The 25,498-nt window shown below is 45.1% G+C and overlaps 1 protein-coding gene across 4 annotated transcripts in view; it reads left to right on the top strand.

Moving 5' to 3' along the window:
• LOC126473185 (rab11 family-interacting protein 4) overlaps positions 1–25,498 on the top strand; it is a 939,113-nt gene that overhangs the window by 216,795 nt on the left and 696,820 nt on the right. For all 4 annotated transcript variants that reach the window (XM_050100073.1, XM_050100074.1, XM_050100075.1 and 1 more), the window contains exon 2: positions 23,204–23,394. In XM_050100073.1, coding sequence (XP_049956030.1) covers positions 23,230–23,394 — 165 coding nt within the window. In that variant the 5' untranslated portion in view covers positions 23,204–23,229. The remainder of the gene's footprint in view (positions 1–23,203; positions 23,395–25,498) is intronic.

The raw sequence follows: 25,498 nt of genomic DNA on the forward strand, positions 1-25,498 counted from the left end.
TCCATGTAAACAATTGACTGCTAATGTTTTGGGGCACCTAACACGGCGGCGCCGACTTCATAACAACGTACAGCGTTAAGTCTGTAACGCCATCTCTCTGTATTTTTACCTCGATGTGGAATCCATGAGAAATGGGACACCTCTGACTGTATGCAGACTCTCTGGCAAGCCATACTATTGTAATATCTTTGTTCTATATTTTTATTTCAAACAAGAAAACAGTGCTGAGTGTTGGCTTGCGTATGTTTTAGTTTCTGCACAACGAAGGAGGCACAGTATTTGTAACTATACAGACAAAAAACATTAGGATTAAAAAAATCTCAATATTTATCAATTTTTGCAGCAAAACCACAAAAAGATGGCTGCAGGGCAAGAAAGGAGAAACAACGCACACGTAAACGTCACATAAAATACCAATGTAAATACCTGCACTTTATAATTAGAATAAATTGTCGTAACGCGTCGTGTTAAGCATGAAAAAAGGGTAACTTGCGCAGTGACCTGTTATTTAAAACACGGAACAGTAGTTATGTGATTCACTGACACATGTTGTGCACGACTCCATGTCCTTTAGTTGAATGAAGACAAGGACGACAGGAAATTAATCCGACCAAAAAAATAAGGTAAATTTGCCAAATAATGGAAACAGCGGACGCTATACGACGAAACAAAAGCGAGGTAAGAGAGATAGAGAGAGAGCAGTGTCTCTTTCGTGGCTGTGAAAAGTATTATATCAGTGAAAACAGCAATTTAGTTGCATATTAAAGGCCACAGTTAATGTTCTTCGATACATTTCGTTATCTGGGGACGAAGTAGGATTGAAGTGCGTGTTATATTCACCTAGAGTGAATGGGTGCGGATCTTTATTTAATCAAGCAAATGTGCCTTATGATAAAGCGTAGTAGCTTCGAAGCTGATCACACACATTTTTTCACATTAATAAAATCAGCTGGAGGAAAAGTTATTATTTTTATCTATTACGAACAGCTGAATTTTCCATGGCCTCTACCAACGTGGACGATATTTGTACAAATCTATAGGTGTCATAGGGTTGGTGTTCAGTCATTTGTGTGTCCCAGGCTATTATCTATCGCATATATCTTCTTACATCTCTGTTGTGGACGTTTTTACTTGAAAATTTTCAAGTTGTTATTCGTGAATTTGTCGCCGATGTACGTGCACATGTGGACAGTGCAATACCGACAGTAGTTTTGGTCATGCTTGAACGTTAGAATTGTAGTGTCTGCAGCAGACGTAGCGTTCACATAGACTGACTCGAACAGAGATCGGACTGGGGAGAAATACCGATCTGTGTTCTACCAGCGCGGACGTGATCGAGTGCGGGTGTACAGAACTACTGGCTGCCGCAGTATTCCCCAACCACGAAGTTGGCTAGAATAAACTCAATGTACAGGACCTGTTTGTCAGACTGTACATCAGAAAATTCTAAAAGTAAAATATTTATTTTCTGCGACTGCATCCGAGTATACGCCTATCGATAGGTTTTTACGGTTGGTATTAGCTGGATTCACGAGCTGTGTTCATCACCGCTTGGGACTAGTTAGCTATCAGAATCAATCATGCACCATCCATCCACCGAGTAATGAATTATCATTCAACGTTTCCAAGGTAACACATTTGTCATAAACTGCTATAACCGCAGTGGTGGTTGCCTCCCTATGGGATCCGTGATGTTACCGGGTCATTAGGTCAACTTGGCATGACGCTACTGCAAAGTCCTGCCGTCTCAGATGACACCCATCCTTTAGACGAGGAGAAGCTCGCGTCATCCCAAAAAAAAGGCCGCAGATCCAGGAAGTACTTAATGGGACGAACAGCAACACATCCGTACCCAAAGACTGAGAAGCTGCACAAGTCACACCAATACCGAAGAAAAGAACAGGAGCAATTCGTTGAATTATACACCGATATCACTAACGTCGATTTTTAGAAGGATTTTGAAAAACATGCTGCTCGCGAACATCATTAATTACCTCGAAGAAAACGATTTATTGACAAATAGCCAACACGGATTCAGAAAATATTGTTCTTGTGAAACACAAATAACTCTTTATTCTTGCGAAGTTATGAGAGCTATCGACAGGAGTCGTCAAACTGATTCCGTATTTTCAGATTTCCAAAAGGCGTGCCTATGGAGTATCCTCTCATTTGTGTGACTAGATTCGCGATTTCCTGTTAGAAAGGTCACAGGTAGTAATACGAGTAACTGACGGAGAGTCATCGAGTAAAACAGAAGTAACATCTGACGCTCCCCAAGGAAGCGTTGTAGGTCCTCTGTTGTTCCTCATTGCATAAACGATTACGGAGACAATCTGTGCAACCCTCTTAGATTTTTGCAGATGATATTTATTTGCCTCCTTGTAAAGTCATCAAATGATCAAAAAGAATTCCCAGCGACAGCATATTCGCAAGACAATCACAGGAACTATACCAAAGCGACAATCAATATTGCGAAACGAAAAACCAAAGGCTGTGGCCGAGCGGTTCTAGGCACTTCAGTCCGGAACCGCGCTGCTGCTACGGTCGCAGGTCCAAGTCTTGCCTCGGGCATAGTTGTGTGTAATGTCCTTAGGTTAGTTAGGTTTAAGTAGTTCTAATTCTAGGGGAATTATGACCTCAGATGTTAAGTCCCATAGTGCTTGGAGCCATTTTAACCATTTGAAATAAAACAAAATTAGTTGGCATTTTAAAACTTTAAGATTCCTATTATGCTTAGGACTTAAACCTACCCACTTGTAACATTATTACGCCCTGTTTTTTTTTCCCTAGTCACTGGATGTCGCCCGAGTAACAAATCCATCTCCATCGCTCCATCGGCAACAAATCAGTTAGGTTACTTCAGTCTGAAGTCAGTGGGACGGAAGCATAGAGATTATGCTTAAAGACAGCTCTTTACTTTCTACAGAACAGCAAAGGAACAACGTTCCTTGAGGGGCCCACTTACAGAATGTCGCTGCAACTGCACGCTGCTGCACGCCTACACAGGTACACCGTCGCTGCGTCATACAGGGACCTACTAATTGGCTTCCTGTAGGCAGGCAGGTTTCACAACGTCCGCTCCAGGGGGCATGTCAACCAGCAGCAGGAAGCCGCGAGGCAAACGGCGCTTGGCGCTGTGACTTAGGCTAGCGTGCTACGCAGCCACTGCCAGAGTCCGATAAAACGACCTCAATTTCCTTGCCGCGTCTTTGTTACAAGTGCACGTATGCGCGCGAGTACACACACACACACACACACACACACACACACACACACACTAACACAGTTGTCTCGCTTCTTAAGCGATGAGTAACTCGCTGTTAAAAACATTATATCTTCTTTTCGTAAAAGTCGTGTCCTCAAAGATGTAGCAAGGAGAAGACATTGTGCACAAACAACGAAATTATACATGGTCACCTTTGGTTCAAAGTTGTTTGGAACGGCATTTAAACACCATTCTCCACTACGCACTTCCAGATACAAACGGGAGACCGCCAAACAGACATTCAGTAATACACTACTGGCCATTAAAATTGCTACACGATGAAGAAAGGCAGATGAGAAACGGGTATTCATTGTACAAATGTATTATACTGGAACTAACATGTGAGTACATTTTCACGCAGTTTGGGTGCATAGTTCCTGAGAAATCAGTACCTAGAACAACCATCTCTGGCCGTAATAACGGCCTTGATACGCCTGGGCATTGAGTCAAACAGAGCTTGGATGGCGTGTACAGGTACAGCTGCCCATGCACCTTCAACACGATACCACAGTTCATCAAGAGTAGTGACTGGCGTATTGTGACGAGCCAGTTGCTCGGCCACCATTGACCAGACGTTTTCAGTTGGTGAGAGATCTGGAGAATGTGCTAGCCAGGGTAGCAGCCGAACATTTTCTGTATCCAGAAAGCCCCGTACAAAACCTGCAACATGTGGTAGTGCATTATCCTACTGAAATGTAGGGTTTCGCATGGATCCAATGGAGGGTAGAACCACGGGTCGTAACACATCTGGAATGTAACGTCCAGTGTTCAAAGTGCCGTCAGTGCAAACAAGAGGTGAACGAGACGCGTAACCAATGGCACCCCACACCATCACGCCGGGTGATACGCCAGTGGCGATGACGAATACATGCTTCCAATGTGCGTTCACCGCGATGTCGCCAAACACGGATGCGACCATCATGATGCTGTAAACAGAACCTGGATTCATCCGGAAAAATGACGTTTTACCATTCACGCACCCAGGTTCGTCGTTTACACCATCGCAGGCGCTCCTGTCTGTGATGCAGCATCAAGGATAACCGGAGCCACGGTCTCCGAACTGACAGTCCATTCTGCTGCAAACTACGTCGAACTGTTCGTGCAGATGGTTGTTGTCTTGCAAACGTCCCCATCTGTTGACTCATGGATCGAGACGTGGCTGCACGATCCGCTACAGCCATGCGAATAAGATGCCTGTCATCTCGACTGCTAGTGATACGAGGCCGTTGGGATCCGTATTACCCTCCTGAACCCACCGATTCCATATTCTGCTAACAGTCATTGGATCTCGACCAAAGCGAGCAGCCATGTCGCGATACGATGAACCGCAGTCGCGATAGGCTACAATCCGACCTTTACGAAAGTCGGAAACGTTGTGGTTCGCATTTCTCCTCCTTACACGAGGCATCACAACAACTTTTCACAAGGCAACGCCGGTCGACTGCCGTTTGTGTATGAGAAAACGGTTGGAAACTTTCCTCATGTCAGCACGTCAGCACGTTGTAGGTGTCGCCACCGGCGCCAACCTTGTGTGAATGCTGTGAAAAGCTGATCATTTGCATACCACAGCATCTTCTTTCTGTCAGTTAAATTTCGCGTCTGTAGCGCGTCATCTTCGTGGTGTAGCAATTTTAATGGCCAGTAGTGTATTATAATTGGTCCCCCGATTTTAGTTTCCGATTCAGCCAAAAACCGAGGCACCTCACTTTCGCACAGAAACGTATTTAGCGTGTGTGTAGTGTTGTTTGTCTGCAGTGTTGGTGTTTGTGTAGTTGTTTTGATTTGCGAGTGAACATTTTGCTAGGATAGAAGTGTCAACCACGTGCGTGACTACTATCGTGTTTTATGTAGTTGGAAAGTCGCTAATGTAGAGATTAAACAAGAATGGCCCCAGCATGGTACTTTGAGATCCTGCTGCTTCTATGCCGTGTCGTGGTGACTCTTTCCACTGAACGTCAGTGTTGAAGCATCTGTCGGAGAGGTATGGGTGTATGAGGCACACTAGTCCGTCGGGGAAGCCAGCGTCGTTGCGTTAGCAAGTGAGGCTCTTTTGCTATAGAGGATCAAAGGCCTTGCCGATATCTAGGGACACAGCCCTTGTAGTTTTGCTGACATTGTAGCCATGTGTAAAATGCGTGTTGTGTAGTGGTGATTCCTGAATACGGATTGCTCCGGTTTCAGAATGTCAGTGGTGATGTAATGCCTAGTGAGACGTTTGGGAATCACTTTCTCAACTTGATGAGGGAGCACAGCAGACTGGTGGGTCGGTAATCTTGTGGGAGGAAGTGGTCGCCCCGCGGAGTGGTCGTGCGGTTAAAGGCGCCATGTCACGGATTGCGCGGTTGCTCCCGCCGGAGGTTCGACTCCTCCCTCGGGCGTGGGTGTGTGTGTTGTTCTTAGCGTAAGTTAGTTTGAGTAGTGTGTAAGTCTAGGGACCGATGACCTCAGCAATTTGGTCCCTAAGGAATTCACACACATTTGAACATTTGTATTTGAAGGGAGTGGTCTTTCCCTGCCTTCTTCTATAGTGGCGGGTGCACCTCTCGTAAAATTCCGCATTACACAAGGGTGTCTCGATACTTTTCATCAAATTGTGTATACAGGGTGGTCCATTGACAGTGACCGGGCCAAATATCTCACGAAATAAACATCAAACGAAAAAACTACAAAGAACGAAACTCGTCTTCCTTGAAGGAGGAAACTAGATGGCGCTATGGTTGGCCCGCTAGATGGCGTTGCCATAGGTCAAACGGATATCAACTGATTTTTTTAAAATAGGAACTCCATTTTTATTACATACTCGTGTAGTACCTAAAGAAATATGAATGTTTTAGGTGGACCACTTTCATCGCTTTTCGATAGATGGCGCTGTAATAGTCACAAACGTATAACTACGTGGTATCACGAAACATTCAGTCAGTGCGAACGGTATTTGCTTGGTGATAAATTACTCGTATTAAAATGGACCGTTTAGCAATTGTGGAAAAGGTCGATATCGTGTTGATGTATGGCTATTGTGATCAAAATGCCCAACGGGCGTGTGCTATGTATGCTGCTCGGTATCCTGGACGACATCATACAAGTGTACGGACCGTTCACCGGATAGTTATGTTATTTGAGGAAACAGGAAGTGTTCAGCCACATGTGAAACGACAACCACGACCTGCAACAAATGATGATACCCAAATAGGTGTTTTAGCTGCTATCGCGGCTAATCCGCACTTCAGTAGTAGACAAATTGCGCGAGAATCGGGAATCTCGAAAACGTCGGTGTTGAGAATGCTACATCAACATCGATTGCACCCGTACCATGTTTGTATGCACCAGGAATTGCTTGGCGACGACTTTGAACGTCGTGTACAGTTCCGTCACTGGTGCACAAGATAAATTACGAGACGATGACAGATTTTTTGCACGCGTTCTATTTAACGACGAAGCGTCATTCACCGACAGGGGTAACGTAAACCGGCATAATATGCACTATTGGGCAACGGAAATCCACGATGGCTGAGACAAGTGGAACATCAGCGACCTTGGCTGTTTAATGTATGGTGCGGCATTGTGGGAGGAAGGATAATTGGCTCCCATTTTATCGATGGCAATCTAAATGGTGCAATGTATGCTGAACGTAATGTTCTACCGATGTTACTACAAGATGTTTCACTGCGTGACAGAATTGCGATGTACTTCCAACATGATGGATGTCCGGCACATAGCTCGCGTGCGGTTGAAGTGGTATTGAATAGCATATTTCATGACAGGTGGATTGGTCGTCGAAGCACCATACCATGGCCCGCACGTCCACTGGATCTGACGTCCCCGGATTTCTTTCTGTGGGGAAAGTTGAAGGATATTTGCTATCGTGCTCCACCGCCAACGCATGACAACATGCGTCAGCGCATTGTCAATACATGTGCAAACATTACGGAAGGCGAACTACTCGCTGTTGTGAGGAATGTCATTACACGTATTGCCAAATGTACTGAGGTTGACGGACATCATTTTGAGCATATATTGCATTAATGTGGTATATACAGGTAATCACTCTGTAACAACATGCGTTCTCAGAAATGTTGATAAAGGTACATTTATGACATTGGAACAAGCGAAATGAAATGTTCAAACGTGCCTACGTTCTAGATTTTAATTTAAAAAACCTACCTGTTACCAACTGTTCGTCTAAAATTGTGAGCCATATGTTTGTGATTACTACAGCGCCATCTAACACAAAGAGAAAAAAGTGGTCCGACTAAATCATTCATATTTGTTTACGTACTACACGAGTATGTAATAAAAAATGGGGGTTCCTATTTTAAAAAAACGCAGTTGATATCCGTTTGACCTACGGCAGCGCCATCTAGCTGGCCAACCATAGCGCCATGTGGTTTCCCCCTTCAAGCTAGACATGTTTCGTTCTTTGTAGTTTTTTCGTTTGACGCTTATTTCGTGAGATATTTGGCCCGGTCACGATCAGTGGACCATCCTGTATGTGCGACGCACGTACGGCATCCCCTTGACACACATTTTTAAATGATTCCCTCGTGGAGAGTGAAGACGATTGATTGTCTGGATGTGTGGGACAGTGCTGTGCGTGAGAGAGTTCCGGTGGTGGGGGAGGGGTGGGGAGAATGCGACGGAAGCCTCCGGAGGCGGCAGGAAGCCGGCCGAGGCGGGAGCTTGCCTCGTGCGCGTAGAACAAGCCGCCAGCCGGTAGCCAGTAGGCTGCCGTCAGCCGTCCGGTGCACACCGCACAGTGGAGTGACTGCCGCGGCGACACGCACTACACGCACAGACGCTGCAGAAAGCGCACCGCACACACACCGGATAGTGGACGCTACCATGCGACAGCTGCCTGCATAGTGCCGAGCTGGCTGCCGCCTGCGATACGGGACTACCCCTGCAGCGTCCGCGAGGTACGCTCCGTACTATCTCGTCCTAAGAAGAGCTGCGCGTTTCTTTATAGCTCCGTTTGCTAAGCGCGAAAGCGTCATCGAGGTATTCGGCCAAGTCTTGTGGCAGGTGCTACAGGAGTGGCACTGTGCATCGCAGTTAGGTTTACTGACAAAATTACGAGAGCATATCTTCTTGCAAGACTCAACCAATTTTTAGACAACGTAGTTGTATGGAGATAAACAGCGATTAATTTACCTACAATCAATTATTCAAATTCTTCCAGTCCATATGTGGCATAACAGCAAATCAGTGCTTAACAGTATTGGTTAAAAACAGTCTTGGATGCAATTTTAGTTTTTTTATTTTTCAACGACGCGTTTCGCCTTATTTAGGCATCTTCAGGTTATCTTTTCTAGATGGACGCGAGAGGCACTAAGATCTGCATAACGCGTTCCCGTTCACAGGAGTGAGTGTTACTCTCGCGTCCATCTAGAAAAGATAACCTGAAGATGCCTAAATAAGGCGAAACGCGTCGTTGAAAAATAAAAAAAAATAAAATTGCAACCAAGACTGTTTTTAACCAATACAATTATTCAAATGACAGTCACAATCGCATTATTTATTTTCCGCCGACCGGTTTCAACCCGCGATGGGGTCATCTTCAAGGCAATTTACACCATTTGGTCGCTCGCTCGAGTCATAGCTATGCATAGTTACCAACCGTGCACAGGCAGGGTGACGACTCCAGCGAGCGACCAAATGGTGTACATTGCCCTGAAGATGACCCCATCGCGGGTTGAAACCGGTTGGCGGCAAAATAAATAATGCGATTGTGACTGTCATTTGAATAATTGACTCAACCAATTTCTTTCATCCTCCCACATACAGGGTTTCCATAAAGATCCAGCAATAATTTCAAAAAAGGCAACGGCCTTGCCTCAGTGGATACACCGGTTCCAGTGAGATCACCGAAGCGCTGTCGGGCGTGGCCGTCACTTGGATGGGTGACCATGCAGGGCGCCATGCGCTGTTGCCCTTTTGCGGGGTGCACTCACCCTCGTGATGCCAATTGAGGAGCTACTCGACCGAATAGTAGCGGCTTCGGTCAAGAATACCATCTTACGACCGAGAGAGCGGTGTGCTGACCCCACGCCCCTCCTGTCCACATCTTCCACCGAGGATGACACGGCGGTCGGATGGTCCCGGTAGGCCACTCGTATCCTGAAGACGAAGTGCTTAAAATTAAAAAAAAAAAAACATCACTTGGAAACTACAGGATGGCGCAAGAAAACCGCTTCACGAGTACTAGACTGCTCATTGTCTCCCGCCAGTTGTCATCTATTGTTTAGAGGCTGTTGCGACTACGTTTTGTATTGTCAGCACGAAAGCCGTTGCGAGTGCGACTTCCTTACAACGTGTGAAGTAAATACCTTTGTGAGATGTATCCTCTCCGGCCGCGGTGGCCGAGCGGGTCTAGTCGCTTCAGTCCGGAACCGCGACTGCTACGGTCGCAGGTTTGAATCCCTCGTCGGGCATGGATGTGTGTGATGTCCTTAGGTTAGTTAGGTTTAAGTAGTTCTAAGTTCTAGGCGACTGATGACCTCAGATGTTATGTCCCATAGTGCTCAGAGTCATTTCAACCATTTGATGTATCCTCTTGATGAAAGAATCGGAGGCATATATGTCTACCGGGTCATTTAAGGAAACGCGGGACATCTTTGCAAACAAGTTTCCTGGTGTTTCCATACCAGCAAAGAGCAGTATGCAAAATTTGATGACGAAGTGGCATACTACAGGGACGGTAGCAAAATAAAATAAAATAAAAAATCGAGCCCCGTTCGTTCGTGCACCTGCTGTGATCGCGGATATTCGAGCACGAATGATCCAAAAAAATCGAGACATAATTGTCACAACAAGTGTACGTTTCGCACAGGTCTCGTCAACGCGTTTCACACCTATACGGATGAAACACTACAAAATGGCACGTGTCAGTGAAGGAGGTAGATAAGGCAAAACGTGTGAATTACTGTACGTGGTTGTGTCAAACAACTGAGAATGGAATGATGAATGCGCTGCTGTATTCCATGCGCAGCGAAGACTGGTTCCATCTGACATATCATGTATACCCCCAGCTTACCATATACTGGTAGCAAACAATCCCTGTACGATTAATGAGGAACTTCTTCACGGTGAAAAATATCGGAGTATGGTGTGCAGTGTCAGCAAGTCGGATTGTAGGTCCCACATTTTTTGAAACAATAGTAAACACCGCTGTGTATATGCGAACCTTTGAGGAATTTTACGCACAGTTGACCCTCATGAAACGTACATATGCTGTAGTTCAACAGGATGGGACGACCTGTGACATTTCACGCGAGTCAATCTCACTAATTCGTGAAAGATTCACAGAAGAAAGGGCTGTCAGCAAAGGATTGTGGCCTCCGCGATCGCGTTACCTAACCACTTGTGACTTTCATCAGTGGCCAGTCTAAAGGTAAAGTTTACGCCAGTAACCCATTTACGTTAGAAGGCTTGAAATTTTGAGAATTGATGCGGCAAAGTGTTAGTGTGCGCGCAGAACTGTGTTGAAGCAGAGGGAGGCCATTTCCAACACCAGTTTAATGTAAAACACGAGATCGGTTCAGTAAATATAGACCTTTGCAATAGCTTATTTGTTATTTCTTTATTATTTCATTATTACATGTTTATGTTCAAGTGGATGTGAAATCTTATGGGACTTAACTGCTAAGGTCATCAGTCCCTAAGTTTACACACTACTTAACCTAAATTATCCTAAGGACGATGGAGGGAGGACTCGAACCTCCGCCAGGACCAGCCGCACGGTCCATGACTGCAGCGCCTGAGACCTCTCGGCTAATCCCGCGCGGTTATTACATGTTTATCTATTTGTTGTTGCACCTGCTCATGGCGGGCAACAATTCGTGCGTAGCTGACGAGCCGTCTGAACTCGGGGAACGATTATCGTGCACCACCCTGTATTTGAGACTGAACATCGTGGTTTATTGTAAAAGTTTAATCAGTTCCCAAAGTTTTTTTGCTGTTACTCCAGATTTCAATGTATACCCCACTCGTCGCTTGTAAAACACCGAGACGAGATTCGAGTTCTGCCCATGTACGGGCCAGCAATGCACCATCAATAATTCTTACTGCATCACTGATTCGTGCACGGAGGGTCGCGATGTCTTTGATCGGTGTTGTACACACGCGGACCTTGACATAACCCTCCACAAAAAGGAGACTAATGGCGTGCCATCGGGAGTGCGCGGAGGCAGTGCGATGGGAGCACTACGACTCATCCGCCTCCAGTGAGATGTTCGTTCCGTGCATCCTGCATGTTTAAACTCCAATTTGGGGATGAACAATCATACTGGAAAATTATTGGTGGCTGCAGGTCTTCGATCTCTGATGTTAGGAACTGTTCGAACATCTCCGAGTAAACATTTCTCGTTAGTGTTTCCTCTGCGAAGAAAAATAGGCCTATCAACTTATCATGGTTCAAATGGCTCTAAGCACTATGGGACTTAACGTCTGAGGCCATCAGTCCAAAAAGTGGTTCAAATGGCTCTCAGCACTATGGGACTTCACTGCTGAGGTCATCAGCCCCCTAGAACTTAGAACTACTTAAACCTAACTAACCTATGGACATCGCACACGTCCATGCCCGAGGCAGGATTCGAACCTGCGACCGTAGCGGTCGTGCGGTTCCAGACTGAAGCGCCTAGAACCGCTCGGCCACTTCTGTCGGCGTCATCAGTCCCCTAGATGGTTCAAATGGCTCTGAGCTCTATGGGACTTAACATCTGAGGTCATCAATCTCCTAGAACTTAGAACTACTTAAACCTAACTAACCTAAGGACATCACACACACCCATGCCCGAGGCAAGATCCGAACCTGCGACCGTAGCAGCAGCGTGGTTTCGGACTGAAGCGCTTTGGCCACAGCGGCCGGCTCAACTTATCATGCATTAAAGTACAGCTACCGTTGAATTTCGAGTTGTCGCAGAAGTATTCGTGTATGTTGTGTCTCTTGTGTGGGTTTTCGGTGCCCCAAATCCTAATGTTGTGGCGATTCACATGTCCAGAAGTGTAGAAGGTTCCCCATCTGAAAACAGGTATTTTTTCAGAGTAGTCGTTGTCGTTGTCTAAGGAGCTCAGTATGGAACATGCAAATGCATACCGCAGAGGACGATCGTTTGGCTGCAGTGCGTGCACCATTTGCACTTTCTACGCAAAAAGTCGTAGCCGCTTATGTAACACTTTGTGGACAGTTGATCTTGCTTCCTGCAGTTCGCGTGATGCACGATTTAATTGACTTCTGGGGGCAGCGTTGAAATGCAGCTTGTTATGTCAACGCGTGTTTGAGAAACAAACAGACGTCCACATCGAGGAAGCACTTTGACACTGCCTGTTTCTTTGCACTTTTCGAACCACCTCTTTATGTTTTCGCCGGCAGTACCCTCCCGTAACGGCGTCCATAGTTCTGCAGTGCTGCAGTCACAAATTTTGATTCTTCATACCAGACGGCGCACTGCGCCTTCTCCTGGGCAGGCGCCATTTCGATGCACTCTAACTCAAATCTTTAAAAAAGAAAACAAGACTTAGAGAGCTGCTAAACATTTTACAACTAACCACGTTTCTGTATCTCTAATATTTTTCAAGTTCTGCTTTTTTGAAATGATAGCGAGACTCTATGGGTACCCCATATATCTGCATGTTTCCGTGTTTCCTTAAATCGCTTAACGCAAATGCCGGGCTCTTCGAAAAGGGCACGGCTGATTTCGTCTCTCATACTTTCCTAAAACTGAACTTGTGCTCCGTCTCTAATAACCTAGCAGTCGACCGAACGTTAAAGACTTACGTTCCTTCCTTCAATAATCGCTCTTCCCGCGCATCATTCACAGAGAAGAGAGGGCGGGGGGAGGGGGGGTGGAGTGATAACACTGCACAAACAACCCACTACACACCATAAGAAAGCTTTCGGAATGCAGTGGGCAGCCCGCTATATATTTTCCTAATAGATCCTGCTCTAAAGCTGCACAGATAATCGCCCCAACACATATCCGCGTCGTCTGTCTGTCGTTTCCTTGTATTTCCGTTAGTTTCTATGCGTGTTTGTTTTTGCATCAATAAATACGGAGGTGATGCTCTAGGCGGCAATAATTTAAAATAAAGGAGAACTTGCACAGTGAGAAAGAGAGCCAATGGTGCTGATGTACTGATGAAAAATACTAGTATACATGCGAACGTAATACTAGTATACATGCGAATGTAATACTAGTATACATGCGAATGTAATACTTACACGGTGAAAAAGAGAGACAATGCAGCTTATATACTAACGAAAAATACTAGTATACGTGTAAATATATTATTACAGCTGGTGGTTTCAAACCCTCACGTGTTATATCACTTCACATAACTAGTGTTTCAAAAGCAAACTCATCACTCTGTTCCAGAATACATTCTTCATAAACTATTAGATTGTAAGTTGTGGCGAATCGTAATTCAAAATCATAAGTTCCTTGCGGCGGGTACGATTTAACGCCCTTCGTGGTCTGACGGAATGTGTCAATCTGCCAGTAACTTTCTCTCTCTCTCTCTCTCTCTCTCTCTCTCTCTCTCTCTCTCGCTCTTGCTCGCTCGTTCGCTCTCCTAGTTTCCCAAATTTTTATTCTTTAAGGAACTCCTGTTTTTTTACTCTTTCCATTCGCCAGGGAGCGCTAGTTCAGGAAAGCATGCATATTGGTGAGATTAGAATCTGATGATAGGAAGACCCTTAGGTGCAAGTTACGTAGGAACTGCGGGTGACGAGTATCGTCTGACAAGAAGTTTCGGATAATATTTGGCTTCATCTTTTGTAGCATCTGATGGTTCTTTCTTATACGCTTCCCACATAAAATTTGACCTAGTGTACTGTTGCATGCACGCCAGTACACAGAAACGCACCCGATACACTCTCAAAGACGACAACTTCTTCTTGATCTTACTGGTAAGTACTGCACATCGTCAGCCTTCAGCGTAGTGTCTGTTCGGGACCTCTTAGTGGGCACTGTGCATCCGCGACCTCTTAGTGGGCACTGACGTTCAGCAGCCCTTTCGTTCGACAAAAGCGCAATTGGAGGCTGCGTCCTTGGCGCACAGAATGTTGTGACGCAGACCGACCAAGAGGTGGCAGCCCGTCCCATTGAGGACGAATGCGCTGTCAGAAATTTTGACAACCGAGGAAATCTGATAGCTTTTGAACCGAATTGTAGGAAGATTCGCTTCGCCCAGAAAACGTCAAGAATAATTGGCTTTTCCCTCAGGAATGGTTATTCTCGTTGTTTCTGTCCCCTCTTCCTCTACTTCCAGTTCACCGCGAGCTGGAACTTCCTGGAAGAATATCTAGCTGATGTTACCGCATTCTATTCTCCAGAGAAATTTCCTCTGGGACTATGAGAAACCCTCTGTTGTACAAGTCAGCCTAAAAAACTCTTGAGAGAGCCTGACAGCCAGTCTGCACTGACTGACATTTAAAGTATTACACCACGAAACACCAGTCTGATATTTATGGAGGCTGGTGTGAAAGTATATATCTTTCCATCGCATCTTAGACATGCTCTATGGGTAGCAAATCGAAGGACTGGGCAGGCCAGTCAAGGCTCCTTACACGCTCAGCGCTTGGTTTGAACTGCAGTGTTGGATGATGCATTACCCTGCTGGAATATGCCTTTTGGTACCTTGATCATGAAGGGAACAACAACTTGGTTTACTATTACTGCCGCAAACTGGCGAGCATTCAGCTTTCCTGCAACAATTAGCAAATCAGTCTTGTAATCATATCCAACAGCTCCCTACAATTTAAATCCGAGATTTCGAGAGGTATACATCTCGAGAATCTCTGCTTCCTGTGACCTTTCACTGGCTCGCCTACAGACACATTGGCGTAGATCTGACCGCCAAAGAGGCGAGACTCAACAATGAACACCACAGAAAGATGATGTCTTTGCCGAGTCTGTCTCAAGATCATGTCTGTGGTATAGTGTCAGCGGTAAACGATGCACAACATCTCGAGACCTGAACCCAGCTCCCAGTAATGTGTTACCAAAAGTTCGTTGTGATTCTCTGTCTGTAACCTGTGCTCGAGTTTGATCCGCTGTCCTTCTTCTATTCGTCGACCTCCACGTGAGTGGTCAGCGCAGCTGATTGCCACGCAGAGGACCCGGGATCGATGCCCAGCACTGCCAGGGATTTTTCCTTGGTTGAACGGTTGTACGGGTTGTAATCAGTCTCGTAAAGCCAACTTAGGAATTACTTGATCGATTAATAGAGGTTCTAAGGTCAAGAACCCCGACAACGAACGAAAGAGAAGTGTGCTGACAATATGCCCCTCCACATTGCGGTCCATAACGCCATTGGCAGAGGATGATAGGGCGGTCGGTCTTGTTGGATTTGCCCGTCTAAAGCAAGAACTCGAGGCTTCACTACCACTATAGTTACGTCCGTCTTTTCAGCAGAGCGAGCCGACTAAGTTGTTTCCGCAGTGTGCTCTCTTCACCCATTATGATGTCCGATCTCGTCACCTTTCGTTCCGCTGTCGTGTACTGCCGGCTCCTGTGGCCGAGTGGTTCTAGGCGCTTCAGTCCGGAACCGCGCTGCTGCTGCGGTCGCAGGTTTGAATCATGCTTCGGACATGGATGTGTGTGATGCCCTTAGGTTAGTTAGGTTTAAGTAGTTCTAAGTCTCTGGGACTGATTACCTCAGATGTTAAGTCCCATAGTGCTTAGAGCCATTTGAGCATATTTGTCATTGTACTAAAGCGACGCGACCTTCCCAGCCGAGATCACTAACGCACGAGTGTGCGGTGAAGCACGACTCGGAGATACGCCGGTTTGGATCCTAGTGGAGGGAAATTTTCACTGTCGCTATGTGACCAGCAAGGGAAAGAGAAGTAGTGGCATAAGGATCCTGATCACCAGCCTCTGCACTAATATCCTGGATTAATTTCCATACCTCTCCGTAGTGTCTCATGAAGCGAGGGCATTTGACTCAGTTGATGATGATCCATCCGTCGGATGGAAAACTTAAGCTCGGCCGACCTACTTGGAGCTATTCGAAACAGTTAGGTTATGCAAGCTACGACATCGTCGCGAAAAAACAGTGACCCGTATATGTAATAAGTTTCCTTTAATTTATTTCTATGGTCACAAACTTTTTGTTAACAGATTACCGGTTTCGGTCTTTAATTACCATCATAAGATCTGCAGCAAAAATGTGCAGCACTATGTTCTCTTTCATTTGCGGCTCCTTTAGCGATTTGTTTTATAGTTGTTTAATATTACCCGGTACACTATCAACGGTATTTAATATTTATGTCATTATCTAGAATATTGGTACTGGGGCACATGCCAACCACTGTTTTTTAACTCTTCCTCTTTTTAACGATATTACTTTTGTCGTGTTTTTTCTTTTTATTGCTTTTTATTACTGTAATGCCTTTCATACGTTATAAGCTTATTACAGACTTCAACTATTGTATCCCCCTTTATTTTCGCTGTTTCAATTAATTATTGAAAACTAGTGTATGCCGACATTAGCGACATCTGGTGAACTTACACCACAAACATCTTGTGACGACTGTACGGCAGCTTGCTTTAAACACTAGTGCTACTGACAACATGACTCGTGCATGTGATGTTATTTATATGTATTTGACGATGCTGGTGCTGATTCCGCATATAACAGTTGACCATGCCACTATGGCTGCAGTACATTAGGACTTTGTTTTTATGAAACAGGCATGCCTCTTCATATTTAAAGCGCACAAATGTAAATTTTGTCAGTACTACTTTTCATTATGGTCTATGTGTTGTTCTTCAGCTGTATACAGTTTGCGAGTATATTTATGTTTTTGCCCATTTTTGCTGCAGATCTGATGATTGCCATTAAAGACCGAAAGCGGTAATCTGTTAACAAAAACTTTGTAACCATAGACGTAAATTAAAGGAAACTAATTAGGTTATGTGCCAGTACCGGATTACACCCTCTGTCTAGCATTCATCCATAACAACCAAACCCAACACTACACTTCTCAAGCACTCGACACAGTCATCCACACGACACAGATATACATTTGACAATTCATAAGAGGTCCGAAGAAAACAGTGGCAAACTACCACCGCTAAGATCTTGCCTGGAACGGCGATCCAAGATTCCTTCATCTGCTCCTGGGACATCCTTAACTTTTTTGCGCTACAGTGAACTGTCTCCACCCTCAGCCAGTGTGATGCTTCCATATACCTCACGCCAATGATTCGACCTTTCTCAGAGTTCGATAGATGTCGATCAGCTGCGCGTGCTACGACGATAAAAAGTTAAATACGCGGCAGTGTAAACGCTTATAGCAACCAAATGTGACGACAGTCAGTGTCTGGTGCAACATGCGCTCTGCGTATTCATTCCCTCCTCTGTATTAACCCAACAAGCATGTAACTGTTCCTATTTGTACTGAAAATGTGGGACACGTGAGGGACCTATTTGTACTCCACCACATCAAACAGCTCTGCGTATTCATTCCCTCCTTTGTGTTACCACACCTAGCATGGAACTGTTCCCATTGTACCGTAAATGGAGGACATTTGAGGGACGTATTTGTACTCTGCCACGTCAAAGCTGAAGACTGAGATTTTGTAATTGTCCAGCCACCTGATGTCGTCTAAAGATGTCCTTGCTCCTGCGCAGTCGTGGCACTCAGGTCGCGAATCCGTTCTTTCTCACTCTGTACTTTACTAGTAAGTTGGCTGAGCGTCACTACGCTACTAAATGAGTATCGAAAGATAAATGGAATCCCAATGACTTTTTCCTTATTTCTTTATCACACACGGTGCAGTTAAACCCTAAACTGCTAGCAAAATATTTCACAGAAGTACGCCTAAACAGTCACACGTAACACACTTTATATAACATATATAATAGTGGTACATTCAATAAATGGTAGGAGGTACAGTCACAGATCTATTTACGCATTCCACACTCTAGTCTTTTCTGCAAAATGGTTCAAATGGCTCTGAGCACTGTGGGACTTAGCATCTGAGGTCATCAGTGCTCTAGAATTTAGAACTACTTAAACCTAACCAACCTAAGGACATCACACGCATCCATGCCCGAGGCAGCATTCGGACCTGCGATCGTAGCGGTCGAGCGGTTCCAGACTGAAGCGCCTAGAACCGCTCGCCACACATGACAGCTCTTCTCTCCACTGCTCGCAGAGTGAAGATTATTTTAAGATCATTTTGTGTGACTCGCAACGCAGATCTTGCGGCCCTTAAACTGAACGGAACCAGGCCGTATGCGCCCTCTTCTACCGATTGAACTGGTCAACACGAGTCACATAGCTCCGTGCTCATTTTTTGGTGGGAGCCGATGATGCACGAATTACTTCGTCAGCTTATCGTTATACTAATATTACTGAAAATGGTTATTAAAATGAAATCTGAAGTGGGTGGATGACAGCTTACTATTTAGAGCAGTGGTTCTCATACTTTACGATAACGAGAACCCCCCCCCCCCCCCCCGCCTTTATTGTAAAAGTGATCTGCGGATCCACTGCAATGCTATCTGAAGTTTCACATGGCTTTAAAAAAAATGTACTAATTAGAATCATCACCGACAAGAAAAAGATCAAGGAGAGTAATTCAGTAAGTCATTTATTCTGAAGATACATAATTGCTACCTGGTGAGCGAAATTTCAGTTGACAATACAGTAACTTACAGTAATACAGTAACAGCACAGTAATACAGAAAATACAGTAATACAATACCATAAGTATAGAAACTAAAAGTCAATGTCTTTTTTTTAAGGAAATTCGTTTGATAAACAATGTTCTCAAAAGTGAGGTCACTAATATGAGGAATTCAGTTCCTTGTGTTTTTCCCTAGTTCCATTGAAATCTGGAATACGTTTTATCACCGTCAATCTTAGGTCCGATTCCATATTAAGACGGTTTTGCTTTAAGGTTTTTATACTGCAAGGAGCAGAAAAGCTTTGCTTACATAAGTAAGTGGTGAGTCATACCTTGTATGTCATGGATTTCTACGTTAGTGAAAGGATTTTCAAACCAACAGTTATCAAGTTGAGGGACAAGCGCATTCCCGCGGAGTGGACGCGCCGTTTGAGGCGCCATGCCATGGACTGCGCGGCCTCTCCCGCCGGAGGTTCGAGTTCTTAGAATAAGCTAGTTTAAGTAGTGTGTAAGTCTAGGGACCGATGGCCTCAGCAATTTGGTCACACACATTTGAATGTGTAAGTTTAGGGACCGATGACCACAGCAATTTGGTCACACAGTTTGAACATTTGAACAGGCACATTTTATCTACTTTCGAAAACACCAGGTGTTAAAACTGTTAAGTGACGATAAAAATTGAAAATGTGACGGGCAGTCAAACCGTATTTTTCTTATCTAATCACAAGATATTTCTACTGAAGAAAAACGAACAACATCGAACGTAGTTTCTCTTTGTTGCTTAACAATGCAGCAAGTCCCAAGTTTTATTGGGTTTTCGTATTTATAACTGATCAGTGATGGAAAATTAAAGAACTGTAATTGAGAGGGGGGGGGGGGGCTTGATGTTTATAAACATATAAATGACTAACATTTAGTAAAAGAAAACCTAGAATTGGTGGTAATGGTGGGAGCTTTCCGCCACTTTGAGATGAAATCTATGAAATACCAAGGCGTTGTGCGATTAAAGTTGGCGTACAGCTGCGTTTAAAAAATTGCCCTAACAAGGAAGGAATTTCTCTCACTTGAAGTAATCCTATGTAAAGGTTGACCGGCTTCAAGGCAGAAATGTAATAAAATAGGAAAACATTTAAATTTACAAACCTGGGTAAAATTTCTAATTGCTTTGTTTTTGTAACTGAAAAAGATAGTTGTTGCATAACAGCTGGAGTTCCATTTTATTACAATACGTGTCAATTTTTACTCGTCGCAGACCCCTTGACTAGGTCCCACGGACCCAGGGGTCCACAGACCCAACTTTGAGAAACAATGATTTAAAGGATGGGTAGTATAACTCTCAATTAAATCTGAGTTATGATTTTTAAAAATATTACTAAATAAAAATTAGAGTTTGGCGGCCTGGTCCAACAGCAGTTCCTACATCTCCTTTTGTGGCAGCCAGTCGGATTATCCACTTTTAAACTGGTACAATTTCGCACCGAAATGGTATCCATTGAACCATATGTTGTGTGCACCTCACACCTCTTCTTACGTCACGCATCAACTGAGCTAAAGATGAATTTTAATCGACGTGCGCCATGGGCAAGGAAATACTGGTATATCAGTTTGGTAACGTTAGGTCAAGGCATTCATAGTGTAACACGTTCCTTTTCTGCCAGCGTAAGACAGATCGTACTCAAAGTGATGCTGGTTCCGGGTGACATCATTGGCGAATGTTCGAGACGTTGGCTCGCTGGATGGCCTTGTTGTTACCACCTGTCGAAATATCGTTGACAGGATAATTACGCCCGTGCTGTGGCAGCCTCTAGCGTCCCAAATTATGAACATAAAACCACTACTCGAATTAAAAACCGGATCTAATGATTTGCTGCCGTGATTTGCTGGGAAGATGGCATATTTGTTAAACTTGTCTTCAGCTGAGGAACCGGTACTGCCGTACCAGGACACCTTTTTGTATGCAGGGGTTGGGAAGAGAAATGTTGCTCTGCTGGGCACCACATGTGGAGATGCGTGAAAATGGTTTGCGGATGCTGCAGCTGATAAATCCCGCTCTATGTTTATTGTGTGAGAACGACTGTAATGAAAATAAATTGGAGGCGGGAGGGATGTGTTGCCAGACTGGTAGATGGTAGAGAACTCTGGAAGGGACATCTAGCAGCGGGTGTCAAATGGCTAATGTTACATGTATAGTTAACAATAATGGGGTCGAAATACAGCACCACCTTAAGGTAGTAATTTCCTTTAGTTGTCTGTACCATGAGCGTTTGATACAGACAAGCTATCATGCGTACTTTTAATCGCTTACATTTCGGGTATTTTCGATTTTCAGAGAAATGAAAAGTATACCTCTCTTGCCGGACTTCGTCTAATTCATGCTGTAATTGTTTCTTTATTGTGTTCGTGGTGTTTCTGTCACATTTCTTTCACTGTTGTTATATTGTCCACAAATCTCATTTCCATGTGACTACAAGGTTTTTATGATGGTCTCAGTTTTCCTTTAACACTTCTCCTAGCTATCGTTAGGTTTACTTCGTAACCATCGTTTAGTTGTCACAGAAGACCGACTTCCCTTAAACCAATTAGTCTCATGCGTTTCCATCCAGATGAGGCAGATTTTCTTTTGTAACATGCTATAGTGAATTTGACGTATACAGGGTGGTCCATTGATCGTGACTGGGCCAAATATCTCACGGAATAAGCGTCAAACGAAGAAACTACAAAGAACGAAATTTGTCTAGCTTGAAGGGGGAAACCAGATGGCGCTATGGTTGGCCCGTTAGAGGGCGCTGCCATAGGCCAAACGGATATCAACAGCGTTTTTTTTTATTAGGAACCCCCATTTTTATTACATATTCATGTAGTATGTAAAGAAATATGAATGTTTTAGTTGGACCACTTTTTTAGCTTTGTCATAGATGGCTGGACCTGTGTTCAAATTCCGTCCTTGGTACAGATTTTCATTTTTTGCTTCAGTCTGCACATATGCATCATAGACGTTTGAGACGAAAAAGTCTCTAGAACCATATGGTTTCATTTGACAGAAATTTGTTTAGCGGTATCGAAGATGAAGACGTTCTCATAACACTTAAGGTATGCATTGAGAGCCTATGTTTACCAGAGTTTTTTGTTTCGAATGGTCGTTGTCATATCCTTGAATATTGACCATTCCATCCTGGGACACACTGTACACCACCACCTGTGTCTTACGCATACTGTATGTGCCATTGACTGTATGTTACATGAGCTCATTATGTCATCCATTGTGCACTGCACGAGCTCTATACGCCATCCATTCTATGTTACATGAACTCAATATGCCATCTACTGTGTGTTACAAGTGCTCTATATGTCATCCACTTAGTGATACAGGTGCTCTCTAGACCATCCACTGTGTGTCTTATGAGCTCTTTACACCACCCACTGTGTGTTACAAAAATGGTTCAAATGGCTCTGAGCACTATGGGACTTAAATGCTGAGGTCATCAGTCCCCTAGGACTTAGAACTACTTAAACCTAACTAACCTAAGGACATCACACACATCCATGCCCGAGGCAGGATTCGAACCTGAAACCGTAGCGGTCTCGCGATTCCAAACTGTAGCACCTAGAACCGCTTGGCCACTCAGACCGCCTGTGTGTTACAGGTACTGTATGTACCCACTGGGTGCCACACAAGCCTTGTGTACAATATGCTGTGTGTTACAGGTGCTCTATATGCCATCCACTGTTACAGGTGCTCTATGTGCCATCAGCTGTTGCAGGTGTTCTCTATGCCATCCACTGTGTGTCACACATGCTCTTTATGCTATCCACTTTGTGTTACATGAATTCAATATGCCATCTACTGTGTGTTATAAGTTCTCTATATGTCACCTAATGAGTGATACAGTTGCTCTATATGCCATCCACTGTGTGTCTCATGAGCTCTTTATACCACCCACTGTATGTTACAGGTACTGAATATATCAGCCACTGGGTGTCACACGAGCCTTATATACCATATGCTGTGTGTTACAGTGCTCTATATGCCATCCACTGTTACAGGTGTTCTATGTGCCATCAACTGTTATAGGTGCGCTATTTGCTATCAACTGTTACGGGTGTTCTCTATGCCATCCACTGTGTGTCACACGTGCTCGTTATGCCATCCACTTTGTGTTATATGAGTTCAATATGCCATCCATTGTGTGTTATAGGTGCTCTATATGCCATTCACTGTGTTTCATACGAGCTCTGTATACCACCGACTGTGTGTTGCACGTGTTGTGCACAGCACTCTCACACCACTGCCTGCGTGTTGCAGGAGCGCGCAGGGGATGCGGCCTGGCGATGCCCTCCCGCCGCCTGCCGCCGCCCCGGCGGCCGCCGCCGGCTCACTCTCGGTCGCAGCTGCGCGCCGTCTTCTCCGCCTGCGACCCACACCGCACCGGAGTCGTCTCGCTGGACCGCCTGCTCGAGCTCGCCAGGGCCTACTGTCCGCCGGACAGCTCGCAGGTACCAGCCACCACTGTCTGCGCCACCGCTTCATTTAGAAAGCAAACATTTGTGTTCGGTGGGGTGTAGGCTAGGTGATATAGAGGACTAGAGTCTTTTCTTTCCTTTGCTTGTGCCGTTTTTCCCGCGGATACGCAGGGTCGGCATGGTTAATCGGATGTGGCAATATTAGTGGAAGGGGTGGCCGGATGCCCTTCCTGCAGCCACCCCGTACCCCCCTGGGAAGGAATTAGTGTACCCCAACTGTGTGCGACTAGTGTAATCCATGGAATAGTGCGAAAGTGTTCAGATGTCTGCGAGCCGTGTAACTGAGGCGGTGCGTGGGGACTAGCCCGATATTCACCTAGGGGGATGTGGAAAACCACCTGAAAGCCGCATCCAGGCTGGCCGGCAGACCGGCCCTCGTCGGTAATCGGCCGGGCGGATTCGATCCGGGGCCGGCGCGCCTACCCGAGTCCAGGAAGCAGCGCGTTAGCGCGCTCGGCTAACCTGGCGGGTCGTATAGAGGATTAGAGTGACAGTTCAAAAAAAATAGTGAAACCTGTGATTACGTAGACTTCCCTGGCGTAATAACATGATACTCTTCTCGGGTACGGAGCCAGGTAGTGTAGTCATCTTGACACAATATACCAACAGACCAAAAGCAGCGAATGTAATACACTTCCGTGGTACACACCAGATATTAGTTCAGTACAAATTGCCGCGCGGGGTTGCCGAGCGGTCTTAGGATCCTTGTCACGGTCCGCGTGGCACACCCCGTCGGAGGTTCGAGTCCTCCCTCGGGTATGGGTGTGTGTCTTGTCCTTAGTGTAAGTTAGATTAAGTAGTGTGTAAGCTTAGGGACCGATGAAGTCAGCAGTTTGATCCCATAAACCCTTACCACAAATTTCCAAATTTTTTTCATTACAAATTCTACCATCCGACAGAATCTTACCTGTACGGAAATTTTCGATCCAGTCGCAGTTCTGTTAGATATCTCATATGAATGAATTTTCTGTTATCAACACCTCTCGCGAATGAAGCCGGATAATGTAGTTATCTTGAAATAATATTTCAACTGACCAGCTGGCCGCTTTTTCAGGTGAGTATGTTGACGCACGATCTCGCCGGAACTGAATTACGAACAGAATCGGCTGCTACTTTATACAACGCGGCCGGCTCACCGCGCATGTGTGAGCTGCAAAGCTGTGAACTAGTACCGCATCGGTGAAAGAAACAGACTAAACGATATATCGCTAGCACAACACTAATCAAGAGAGTCCGCTGGTCGAAATGAAGATCGTTGTTATTTAATACCAGATAAAATCGGATTCCAAGTCTTACACTACTGGCCATTAAAATTGCTACACCAAGAAGAAATACAGATGATAAACGGGTATTCATTGGACAAATATATTATACTAGAACTGTCATGTGATTACATTTTCACGCAATTTGGGTGCACAGATCCCGAGAAATCAGTACCCAGAACAATCACCTCTGGCCGTAATAACGGCCTTGATACGCCTGGGCACTGAGTCAAAAAGAGCTTGGATGGCGTGTACAGGTACAGCTGCCCATACAGTTTCAACACGATACCACAGTTCATCAAGAGTAGTAACTGGCGTATTGTGAGGAGCCAGTTGTTCGGCTACCATTGACCAGACGTTTTCAATTGGTGAGAGATCTGGAGAATGTGCTTGCCAGGGCAGCAGTCGAACATTTTCTGTATCCAGAAAGGCCCGTACAGGACCTGCAACATGCGGTCGTGCATTATCCTGCTGAAATGTAGGGTTTCGCAGGGATCGAATGACGGGTAGAGCCACGGGTCGTAACACATCTGAAATGTAACATCCACAGTTCAAAGTGCCGTCAATGTGAAGAAGAGGTGACCGAGACGTGTAACCAATGGCACCCCATACCATCACGCCGGGTGATACGCCAGTATGGCGATGACGAATACACGCTTCCAATGTCCGTTCAACAGGATGTCGCCAACCGCGGATGCGACCATCATGATGCTGTAAACAGAACCTGCATTCATCAGAAAAAATGACGTGTTGCTGTTCATACACCCAGGTTCGTCGTTGAGTACACCATCACAGGCGGTCCTGTCTGTGATGCA

The sequence above is a fragment of the Schistocerca serialis genome, chromosome 4, assembly GCF_023864345.2.
Source record: "Schistocerca serialis cubense isolate TAMUIC-IGC-003099 chromosome 4, iqSchSeri2.2, whole genome shotgun sequence".
Taxonomy (NCBI): domain Eukaryota; kingdom Metazoa; phylum Arthropoda; class Insecta; order Orthoptera; family Acrididae; genus Schistocerca; species Schistocerca serialis.